Here is a 13,185-nt window from a genome sequence, read left to right on the forward strand (position 1 = left end):
TTTCAATGTCTTGATATGAATGCTCAGCAGCCATGTTTGTGTATCATTCAGAAGCCAGTGAGGAGCTGTGTGGCATTAAATAAAGCAGTTGTAGGGGCTGGTTGTTTAATAATCATTGCACTAATATTTATGAAAAATACTCACAGGCACTTTAGAAACAAGTAGTCACTTCACCAGTGGGAAATGCTGCCAAGTTTACTTAATACAGCTTTAAGAACCATGACATGAAGGTGTTTTTTAGGCCATTTGATGAATAACCCTTGCTGAAAGGGATTAGCCAAATTATAAGGAACAATACCGATAAAATAGAGTAATAATTCAAAGACTCTTGATCTAAAAACACAACAAAGTGAGAGCTAAGGTCTCTTTAAAACACACACTCAAAATTTACAAAAAAAATTTCAAAACTGACTCTTTGTGACTGGAAGACTAAACAAAATTTCCTATGAACAAGGAGGAGAGCTCAGAACGATTACAAGGACTGCACTGAATGCATAAGGAAATAATACACGGAAAGAGGAACAAAACTAAGTCTTCTATATTACTCACTGCAAAATACTAAGTTAATGCATAATTAGTAATGAAGGCTTATAGTGAGAAGATATAATTAGAGCTAGGTAGAGACTTCTGTGGTGTGGTTCTTTTCTTTTTTCAATCTAGATTTCTCAGAGGAAAAGGTTTTCAATTTTTAAAAAAGAGAAAAAAGTAAGTCAGTTGTTGCTTTACCAGAAGCTATGAAGAAGTCAAAACAATCTGAATAAATTAACTGTGTGAACACTTACTGAGAAAGTAGAAAATATCTAACAATTCCTGATAGTTCTGTAGAAAAAGATTTTTCATCATTCACAGGGTAGAAAGGGAAAAAAAAAAAAAAAGAAAAACAAGAGAACTCTTCTTGGATATTCTTTTTGAGTGTAACAGCAGGGAGCAAACGTCAAATCCTGTAGGAAGAGGCAACAGAACTCCAATACTAGCTTTTGATACTGAATCTAAATTAGATAGCAAAGTGGAACAACATTTTTTCATTGAAAATGAATTGTGAGCTTTATTTATTTATGAACAAATTTGATGTGAAATAGTACAACCCAGCCATCCAAAAAAAAAAAGTTTTAAGTTTATATTCATGCCTAGATTTTTCATGTTTATTTTTATAAACATAGGAAAAACCCTAAACCATATAGAATGACAAAAAGCATTCCCAGCACATACTTGCCGTAAAAAAGTTCAATAATGCACATGCTAGTAAAAAAACCAGGAAGTGCTTATCAGAATACACATGCTTAGGAGCATATCCATTTGAAAATTAAAATCTACCATTACCTTATAGAACTGCACAAATCTATCATTACTAATGGAATATATATTTTGTATTTATCATTTCATGCTGGGACTTGGTTATTATTAAAAGGTATAAAAAAAGGTATTGACACGCTGGTACTGATGGGTGCTGCTGCAATGTTTAGAACAGCAACTGCTATCAATCTTTTACTTCCATATATTTTCTTTCCTTTAAAAACATCTAGTCCAAGGGTATTGCTATCAGGTTCCCTGCTAATAGCACAAGCGGTAATCTGAAGTCTTTTCAAGGCAGAAGATTGCAAACACAATAAAAACAGTCTGAAAAAAGAAAACCAAATAAGCAGGAAGCCCTTCTTATAAAGAACTCAGATGCTGTGGTATTGATGAACTGTCACAGGCAGCTCAGGGAGGTGCTCTGTCTCAGGAACATTTATGTTTGCATTACTCAAAGCAATCATAACTGTCATGTTACAATGTATAAAGGCATAGCCTATTCCAGAAAATTCCAGAATTTCCTAATTCTGGCAAAAATCATTATTTATTACCAAAACACATAATATTGGATGTGTCTCTTAGCATTAGGATTTCACCAAATAATTCTTATATTAAGCCCTACCTTGAAAATTGGAGTAAAAGTGTATCTTAGGAAAGTTTCCACTTTATTAAAAGGCTGAGTGGTAGAAAGATTTTTCTTTCTCTTGAGTTTGTTCCTATTCTATAAAACCACTCATTCACATAATTTTACAGGAATCATAAATTGTTTCATTACAAATCTCTGTCTTATGTAGGAAGTGCTGTGCTTTCTGCATCGAGAACTTAAAAGTCTGCACAATCAGACATATTTTCCCTTTTTAAATAATTACAGGTAACCTGAAAGGAACTTCTTTCCCTCAGAGATCTCAGAGTCATTAAGGTATTCAATCTTTCAAGACCTTGAAAATTACTACAGAACTTGGCTGATTTACATTTTACATCCTCATTTACAACCTTCCGTCTGAAATGTGGAACAAGAACTGGATGTGTTGTTCCAGTATTACTTTCTCCTTCATAGTACAGTAACAGCACTTTTCAATACCTGCACTGTATTTTTTTCAGTTATGCATTCAAGGATTCTTGTTTTTCAAAAATTTACAACAAATCCTTTGATGAAAGAACAATGGGGCTGATATCAGAAAAACACATGGGAGAGGGAAGTAAGGCTGACAGCTTTAGTTCACACTGTGAGATAGGTACTCTGCTGCTTTGCAGATTTCTCAAACATTTTGGAAGACATCACTGCAAAACAAAGCCCTTCCTCCTCTTTCTACCCATGTTATTTCATCTTTAACGTGTAACATTATTTAGCATAAAACCCATGTTGTTCAAAGAAACCCAACTGCCTAACAAGTTGTCCTGCTTAGCTGAAGCTGATTTTCAGCTGATTAACAGTTGAAAAGACAAATAGCACTGACTTTTGCACTGGTTTTCACAGTTCTGCTCGAAAATCCACAGCTACTGCCTTCTTTCCTAACCACAGTGGGTGTTGTGCTACTGGACAAGACCAGCAAATACTCAGCAAAAAAACGCTTATAAAAGCTATTCAACAGAGATAATGTAATAGCTCTTACTTAACAAACATGGTCCTTACCTGCAGGAAGAGCATGCTCATTTACACAGATACAGTTTTGTAAAATAAGACGACATGGCAGGAAATCTTAAATAATTATAGAAATTATAAGCATATATATGCATTACAAAGTCAGTGACACTACAAGTTACAACTCAAGTTACAATTCCGAGCCATAAAACCTTTCTATTCAAAGTTTCTCGTGTTTTCACCTTTAAAAGGAACTTGTTAGTTTGGTGAAGCATGGAGCTGTTTTTGGATGCTACTTCTCTGTTGCCAAAACTTGGAGCCATTGTTCTAATCCCACCTGACATTTTATCCTGTTCATTCTTTCATAACACCCCTCTGTGAAAAAGGCAGCGTATTTCAATGTTGCAACATTTTTCAATTATGCCTAACAAGACTCTGTGAATGTTCCATCTACCATTCTTTGGTTTGTGAAGCATTGCAGTTTTACTGTCCATTACCTTTCTCCTGAGCTATATAGGTTATGGGGATTGAATTATTTCCCAGGCTATTTCTGATGATAGCAGGAAACTAAAGCTCTTAAAGATTCCATTTGAGACAAAGGTGAAAAACCACCATGGTGTGTGACAGCATCTTCTTACATGCCAAATGATTTAACATGAAGACTCTGTTCCAAATATAGAATCAGATATTTGCTTGCAGTAAAATTCATAGCTTATAACTCTGCTTATAGTTATAAGCTTATAGCTACCAGCTAACTTCTTTCACAAAATCTGCGTCATTCTTAACTCAACAGTCTTTATATAATCTCCCAAATTCGTGAAAACTAGTTAACATCGTGCAATAACTACTCGTTCCTAACTATTCGTTCCATAAACTCCCTTTCTGATGACTCTCCAAAAATTAATTAGCAACACTTGTTAAAGGTTTTCAATCTTGGAAATGTATTATTTTAGATCTATACAAGCATGAAGTATGGGTTTTGATCAAGATATCACATTTGATGGAAGGTAAACATATTGTACTCTTTTCATCTATTTGATCTGTAAATAGTAACAAAAATGTAATAAGGTCATTTAACAAAATCTATTTTACAAGAAAATGTTTTGTGTCGCATTGATTTTTTACCTCCTAATACCCTGCTGGCAGAGTTCTTAAAATATTGGTTGCACATTTCCTGCAACTGCAATCTAAGAAATTCTGATCCAAAGATTGATTTTAGTCAGCTTGCTTCCACCTTTGTTTTCCTTCATAAATCTAAGCACTGTCATTTCTTCAGAGAACCAGCTCCTCCCACCCTGAGGAAGGCTACCACCCTGGCTAAAATACTGCATCAGGAAATGATGTCAGAATTTTCAGATGAGACCAGTGGTTTGCCCAGGACCACCAGCTGGGGACTTCCATCACCATATTAGGTTTTCTAAGAGCCTGGAAAATCCTCCTCTGTTTCCTCATTAGTGCAATCAGTTGGCACTGTCTTCCTACTGAACACATATTTGCATGCTATCAGCTGGTTATCTCATCTTCCCTTTCTGGATATTCTTTACCTCACCACCTCTCTGAATTCAGTACAAAAGCCCCATTTATTTTTCTCCATCATTTTGACATTTCTACTTCCTCATATAACTATAAACCATGCTAGAAAGAAAAAATACATATCAAAAAGATTGTGTACACTGTGGTATGATCTAATTTCTGACTACACTGATTACTCTCCTCTTTCAAGTATTTGTTTAATATCCTTTGATGAATAAAGCAGCAGCATGAACTAAGAGTAAAGTAACTACTTCCTTACCATAATGTAGTTTATTCACCATATTTTTGTAGTGAATACAATGCAACTCATATTCTAAATATTTCAGACATATTCATTCACCATTTCAACTTTTAAAACAATTTGAGCAGTTGCTAAGCAACAGTGATCTGCCAGCTGGTCAGTTAAGAACCTTTGTTAGGAGACCTGTCAGGACATCAGATCTGTGTGTTGGTTCTTGGTCCCCCAGCTGTTATTCTGCTCTTCAACAGTGTAATCCAAAGAATCTCCTACACTATGACACAAACACTTTGTTATTAACTGACAATGAAAGAGTTTCAACCAGGATTTAAATATCCTGCACACATGACCCGTTCCAGCCTTCAGTGTTACATCTATTCTACAACTTCTACTGACAGCTTGTCCTGCAGTCCCTCACCCATCTTGCTTCTAATGCTGCCATAACTCTTGCTTGCCATCTTCCTTAAAACATGCCCTAAAATGTTTTATAGCAGTTAAATTCCATTTCAATTAAAGCATCTGAAACAAAGACTTCTCAGAAAAAAATAAAGATAGTCTTTTTATTTTTTTTAATTTCAGAATAGAAACAAAAAACACAAGACATATATAGAGCATCAAAACAAGCACCATGAAAGCACAACTGATTCCAGTGGCACTTGGAGAAGGGAACTGCAGAAATATTCAGAAGAACTCCACTGATTAAGAAAAGAACTAAAGAAACAAAAGTAGATATGGGCTATGTATAATTCAAGTTTCTATAAATTTGCATGAAGTTCCCCCCTAAGACTCCTTTTCTCCAGAATCCAGCTCTCTCAAGCTGTTGTGCGATTTTTTTTAAGAAATGCAACCTAGAGTGCTTTATAGGTTTAAACAAAGAATTTTTAAAAAACAAACAAGATTTAAGTATAAAATTTAAGATACTAGAAAAATTAGAGACAACAGAGTGACCAAAGATGGCAAGATTACTCTGAAAGGTAATGCACAACTGTTTACTGATGAGGGACACCATTAGCTGAAATCTCCCTCTGGCTGACTGAGGAGGACAAACAAGAAAAGAGATGTGGTCTAAGTGGCACAGTTTGCACAGAGATCAGTGCTGGATGAGAAGTGAACTGGAGAAATGGGAATACAAAGTCAGGATATGTCAGACATACAGAGCAAATAAATTTGTCTTTTAGACCAAGTCTGTGCTTGTGTGCCTTTGAGAAAACCAATGAACCAATGGCAAGTGGAAAACACTGGTTTGAGCTAATATTTACAACTTGAGTAGTGACAAGAAGGGCAAAGTTGATCAACAGTAGAAAGGAAAGAAAGATCATTTTCTGGATCTACTCAGGAGAACCTTATAAATAAAGATTATCTTGGCAAAAGATTCCAGTCAAATTCATGACCTTTAAGACTATTACCTCGTTTCTGAAATGTAGGGCTTTTGTCTGATGAAGTGTCCAAATTAACTCTGGCTGAAGCTAACACTGGAATAGAGAACTTTTTAGGAACTTCAAAGACTTGTTTCATGTTCGCTTCTACAGTGTAATTCACGTACTTCTGCTCTGACGGCTGCCTGCGAGGTTTCAGAAGGGCACTTCTCTGCAAGTGAAACAATGATGGATACAGCTGAACAATCATATCACATTTTCAGATTAAGAAATGCAAAACTGTACAGGCTTAATTCTAAAACTGAACTAGCAATTAAGAAACTTGCATGGCAATTTTGAGTGATCCTTCCAACAAAGAACTGACTTGTAAGATATTTTTAGGCATCACGCATCTGAAACGTTTCTTTAAGAAAAACGCATTTTGAAATTTACAATAAAACCACATCCTACCCCAAAAAGAATTCTGCTAACCTTTATGCATATGCAGAAAAGCTAGAAAAGAAAACAAAAACATAAAAAGAAAAATGTTTTGTATCAGTGGTAGAAAGATGCTGCTTCTTCTACTACATAAAGTTTCTGAGTAATAAGAAGCATGAAAAATAAAGGTTATTTTGCTTTTTGTCAAGGGATGACTATTAGCAAACTGATATTTTAATGCTGAAAATGTATTTTAGAAATTAGGGCATTTCAAATCAATTTTAGAGACAAGTTAGCTCCTCTTGCTAAAAAGCATTGCTAGTCAACAGCATGAAACTTTATTAGTAAAGGATTGGAACAGTGTATTAAGGCAAGCTCAATACAGGCATCTGAACCTCTTAATGAACTTAATTTGACTCCTGTTGGATAATGTTACAAAAATACTGCAATGATTAAGTACACTACTTGCTCAAAATTGCCATTTTCAATCCAATAACACATTATCATTGCAATGCCCAATAGTAATTTTGGGCTGCACAAATTTTAAACCTAGTAATGTCTTTTTTACAGACCAGGCTTGGAATTAATGACTGCTGTGAATTACCTTGAAGCAAATCTAGGGCAGAGATATATATAAAAATATTCATGTTTTGCAAAGAACACTAGTTTTTTCTCAAAGTCTTTTGCTTTAAAATATTGCCAGGACTGCAGGTATCACAGTACATATTTCAATAGGCCAAGGAATGTGAATCCATTATGGGAATTAAAAACTCAAGTTAAAAGGAAAAACAATTGTTCTTAAAGATCACCATTAGGTGTAAGATGGTCAAACTACTGTTTAAATCAACTAGGCTTGGGCTCTGCTTTGGGTTGCTGGTGGGGGTTTTTTGGTTTGCTTTTTCCTTCTGTTTTAATAAAAATCTTACATTACCTTGCTGGTTTTACAAAGCAGACCCACACTGACACTGCTTTGTTTTGATCATTAATCTATCCTTCCATAGTGACTATATAGTGTTAAATAAAAAAGTACATATGGACTTTGGGGACCTGTTAAGATTTAGCTGTTAATACAGGTCTTTTGGCAAAATAAATATAGAAAGAGTTAATTATTCAAAAATCTTCTTCTATGAAGAGCAACTGGCCAGATGTATTTGACTAAAACAATTCACATCAAACCAAATTGTTAGGATAGTTCTTGTATTACTGTATTTGTACAACTTGTGCAAATATAATTTACAGAAGGAACAGGGAAAATTGCTATTTGAGTTGAAAATCTGAGCTCACTACTCATTTCTATCATACTAGACTGACTCTGATATTACTCTCTGTTGAATGCACACAAAATGAATTTAAAAATCAACAGGTACAAATAATTCAATTGCTATAATAATTGCAAGTTTCACTTCTCTCTGATAGAAACTTTGCAGTGGGAAAAAAAAAATTCATTCTAACTTGTAATGGAAGGTTCCTAACCCAAAGAATCACATACATTTACCATTTTTTCACAGACACTTTACAGTTTAAATTTTGACTTGATCTCCTGAATAATCAAATATAAATGTATACCTACAAAATTATTTTCATAACTAGATTATTTTCCAACACTGAAATAAAACTCCAATATGATTACATAGTTTTGTTAAATCTTAGTGGACAAAAAACTTGTAAGATGACCTTTCCTGAAGCACTGAACACATTTGAATTATAATTATCTTGAAGAAATTACCTATTATTTAAAAACTCACTGAAAGACTTTTTATTTTAAGATCCTTGTTCATGTTATGTCCTTTTTAAATATATGTTAGGAAAAAACCCCTCTTGGTTAGTATTACATAATCTAAGAACACATAAAATGTTTCCTTGTAAGCATTTTTGTAAGCAAATAAAGAATAAAAATATTTTTAATGAGAGACCTAGTGGAACAAGAAAATTCTGCAATCATTCACAAGACAAAACTTTGCTGCCTCATAAGCTAACATTTCCAAGAGAAAACATCAACACAATTCAGACGAATGTTGCAACTGTTCCAATTTTTAACATTTTTATGGGCAGTGAGAATTAAATAGAATTTAATATTTTTTTAACTCTCGTGGTCAATGCAGATCCAAGGCCTCTCTGTCACAAAAAGACAGATTCCAAGCACTCTGACTTCATCATCCTGATGGTTCAAGATATTCCAAGTGTGGAAGTCTTATTAACAGCTAAAATTGTATTTGCATTCAGTTCCCAGGATTAATTACTTTCTTAGAATACTTTTTTGAAAAATGAATGGAGGCTATATAAAGCATCAGAATTTAACTTGATATTTTCCAAGGTATTTTCTTAGATCTACCATCTGCACTTTCTATGTGTGAAGGGTGGCAGATTCTGTTACAGGTTCTGAGGCACCTCTCTCCTTCCTTGCACATTGCTGTTCTTCAAAACCTAATTTAGCACCATTTCTTCCTTCCAGAAATTAACTTCTAAAACTGTTTCTCATGAATAAAATATTTATTATCTTGGTCTCTCAGAAGCCCTGTGATTGAGAGTGTTTACCATCTCCCTTAATCCCATGTCAAAAGTTAAGTGATGTAATATAAAAGACATTGGTTTCACTTGTAAATTCAGCAAACTGAAATCTGACCACAGGTTATTTTCTGAAAAGTTCATTCCTACTCAAACGTATCTAATGCAATTTTTTATTTCTCGTACCTTCTCTGCTCAAGAACACTATGATTCTTCCTCAAAAAGAACCACACCAGCTTTTTTTAGAAAAGTAAATTCTTTACACTGAGCTTACAAATTTCCATAATTGTACGGAAGAACACAAAAAATCCTTTCTGATCCCTGGGTGTCTATGAAGAGCACAAACTCTGAGGATCCAAGCTGGATGAGACTTTGCCATGTCAGGCAAACAGCAGAAGCCACAGCCCCGAATGCACAAGGTCTCCATTCATTTTTCCTTGCTCAAAACTTAAACTCATCAACACCACCTTGGTGAACTAAGATAAAAACACTCCATGGTGTTCAGTGGCACGGACAGCAGCATGGAAAGGAAATGGACCATGCCCTAAAATCTGGAATATGGCAAATGTGGTGCCCACGCTCAGATGAGACATGTTCAAAAGGAAGCAAAACAGGGCCCAAGTAAATTATTTTTACAGCTTAACAGTGAGGGCACACCTGGACACAGTGGAAAGGTAAAGCTTTAGCTCTGGGATTCTTGCACAACAGGACTTCTCATTATCATAATGACTAGTTACACAAGGAAATTATTGCATCTATATGACTATGAAGAAAAAGTCCTATATCTAGCAACTGGGTCTACAGCTAGGCATGTTATTTCGAATCTCACTTCACTGACTGCAGCATCCTTTCCCTCACAGTCCCAAGTAAATTAATTCTCTTTTTATTAATTCCTTTTTCTTCACTTTCCTCTGTTTACTACAATTAGCAATTTCAGTCTAAACATGTTCTTCTTCCACAGTCTCTTATCTTTTTTCCAATACCCTCTTCCTGGCCCTTGTTATCTATGTTCACCTAAATGTCTCCCTTTCTGCTTTCTCCTATTCATCATTACTATTTATTCACAAAACATCCTTTGTTAATTATTCACTATGTCAGATCCAACCTTACCAGTGTCTGAGATTTCCATCCTATATTATCTTCATTACTACCCAAAAACTTTTAGGAGGAATTGAAAGTAAAGAAACAATCAGGAGGTAAGAAATTAACACAATTTTACGGGAAAAATATTTTAAAAATCATTATTTTTTACTAATTCTAATCACTTAAAAAATCAAAATAGATCTTTGTTCCTTACAGCAACAAAAAGAAACAGCAAAAACATAGTAAAAAAGTACCCAGGACTTTTAGATGTGTATAGAGGGGTTGAGTAAAAAATTACACCTCTATTTACTGATTATTTATATCCAGTTTGACTCCACAAACACAGCCCACCTTTATTACTGTTTTCTATGTGACTTAAGTAAACATGACTAAAATTTACAGTTTAGAGAAACTGGAAATCATGCAATTATTTTGTTATTTATTCTTCAATTGGACAAGCAAAAAATGGACCAAGTAGTACTAATATAAGGGTATTTTCCCTTCTGTCCATCACTTGCCTAACATGATTCTACCTGCAGGAAGCAAGTTGAAAGGTGGAACAGAAATCCGAAAGAGAACAACAGATTTCCAAAGATTATGGATTTATCTCTAACCTACCTAACCTCTAATATGCGCCCCAAAGGATTTAATGAGCCTAAATAATTCATTAAACCATAGGCACTGTAGATGGGACTTTTTTTCTTTTTTGTCTTTTTTTTGGTAGGGAAAGGGGATTATTGGTACCACCTAAAAACATACTTCAGCTCCATTTTTCACTGCAAAACATCAGCTCCCCCCTCAAAAGAGGTTTCTCTAGTTAATACCACTAGAATTTCTATCTTGTCACCTTTAAACAGATAGTTGGCAAGAATTTATTACAAAAAGTTTTTAGGAATATGTTTTATAATTTAGTCTGCATAGTAGATACTGAGATATTTTTAAGGTGTAAACTTTTTTATATCCCAGTAGCAGAACTTCTCTCCTGTATGTTTCATAATCAAGTATAGGACTCTGTGTACATGGAACAAAATACTTCTTTCTGCACATTAGTTTCATTCTTCACATGATAATTCAATCAGTGCTAGTATCCACTATTATGGGTTTTATAAGGTAATTTAGCTAATTATCCTGCACTCTTGCATGATACATTTGGTTTTAGAACTCACATTGCATCTTAGCATGCCTAGTGGTGCAAGGAATGTTCCTGTTATGTTCTGTCTTGATCCCATCCACAACTTCAGAGCAGTTGGACTTTTCATCAAGTATTTGCTAAGTGACTCTGATATTAAGGGAGTTGAATTATGAAAACTCAATAAAACTTTACCACAGCAGTGGATTAGTCATAATCTCAAAGGAGACTTTTTGAGTCTAGATGACACAATTACAATTGTTGTCCCACTCCAAACACACAGCAGATTAAAGATACAATGTAAGTTTCCCTCATTTTATTTGTTTTATATTACTTTTCAAACAAAAGGCATCATTTTAGCAGCATCAAATCATGAGGGAAAATTCTGGGAACCATACTTGGGGAACTGTCTAACTGGAAAGCTGGAATAACATTGCAACAATTGGTCTGGGGCCAGGTACCATCAGGGCACAAGGGAAATTAAAACCCAGAGTGTGGCTATCATCCCCAAAAGGCTATACTTGAATTCTTCATGAGGAATAGCCTTGTTTATTTGGCAATATTACTATTATAAATTTATTCACAAGTAATAACTAATTGTTTAAGGGACAATTGTTTAACCCTTGGGAGGACTTTTTGTTTCTAGATGTTGAAATCTTGGGAAAATACGTATGCATTGGAACGATACATAAGAGGGGAGCTATATCATATTAGAAAAAATTCTGGTTTTTCAAAACTATTTTGCCTTGATTGCAAGACAAGAAAAAGTCTGTGCTGCTCCTTCATTTATTCTCAAGGTTGATTGGTTTGGGGAAAAAAACCCATTTCTTACAAAAATATACAAAATTAAGGTTACTAATACAGATACCTATTACACTGAAAGCCTTTTTATTAAACATGCATTTTTCAGAAGTAAAGTAAAATGTTACTACTTTTCTTAACTGCAGTCAAGTTTTCTTAAAGGAAGGACATCATAATAGCATGGGGTGACAAAGTAACTTTAGAATGAACATGTAAAATATTGCAGTGTCTGAGGGGGAATTGGGATTAATAACTGTCAGATTACAGATGTGTGAAAAAAAAATAACCTCACACTATTTCCTGAAACATAAAAACAATTCAGTCCTACAAATCAAGGCCAATTAAATTTAATTGCAGCACCAGATCATTGCGTTTCTCACCTCTACTCTGGAGAGCCCCAACAACGCAGTTGCCACTCGAACGCTGCTGCTCTGCAGAGTCCCAGTCGTCAGTCTCCTTTCATACTCTAAAGCTGACATCTGCTGCTGTGCAGCAAGAGCCAGGGCCTTCTCTCTTGACTCATTGATCAATGGAATCTTCAGATTTTCCTTCAGAGTCTGACCAAGTCTACATTTCAAATATAAAACTGGCTGCACAGTGATTGCATCTGTTATAAAAAACCCAAATAAATGAAAGAGTGAAACAAAACTGCACATCACATTTATCAGCTGGTGGAACTGCAGAGAGTATTTAAAATTTCTAATCTCCAAAGCAAATAAGAATACAAAATTCCTTCAATGTTTAGTTCCATGTTATTGATCTAGTACATGCTGTTTATTACCGATAATACTTTATTTTTCAAATAAATAATAGGGAATAATAAATTTATAAATTATAAATTATAAATAATAGGGAAGTAAAAATTAATAGACTGAAACGCAACCCAAAATTTAGCCAGTAGGGCTAAGAAATAGCTTATAAATTGGGTAATAAAAAAATCACAGACTTTAGTGTTACTACTATTATGATAGTATTGAAAGTTTACCAAAGCCTTTTTGCTACCTACACAACACAGCCAGGCTTTTACAACTCTAGATGATGTTACATCCCTTCTAAAAGAAACCACCAGAAATTATTTCAAGTAGCAGCTCCACTGTTTCTGAAATAGGAATGACAGGAGCTTATCCACAGCTGTTTGAAGACAAAAGCATTGGAATATATGTCTAATCATATCACTGCACACAAAACTCGTGCTTTAAAGCTAGGAAAATTCTAGATAAAGATGACT

At 34.5% G+C, this 13,185-nt stretch overlaps 1 protein-coding gene across 1 annotated transcript in view; it reads right to left on the bottom strand.

Annotated features, from left to right (window-relative positions):
• CFAP47 (cilia and flagella associated protein 47) overlaps window positions 1–13,185 on the bottom strand; it is a 261,413-nt gene that overhangs the window by 149,004 nt on the left and 99,224 nt on the right. Inside the window, exons 44-45 of the mRNA XM_066314030.1 lie at window positions 12,338–12,564; window positions 6,053–6,233 (exon numbers count right to left, since the gene is read on the bottom strand). Of these exons, the coding sequence (XP_066170127.1) occupies window positions 6,053–6,233; window positions 12,338–12,564 (408 nt within the window). The remainder of the gene's footprint in view (window positions 1–6,052; window positions 6,234–12,337; window positions 12,565–13,185) is intronic.

Source organism: Sylvia atricapilla, chromosome 2 (assembly GCF_009819655.1).
Source record: "Sylvia atricapilla isolate bSylAtr1 chromosome 2, bSylAtr1.pri, whole genome shotgun sequence".
NCBI classification, from domain to species: domain Eukaryota; kingdom Metazoa; phylum Chordata; class Aves; order Passeriformes; family Sylviidae; genus Sylvia; species Sylvia atricapilla.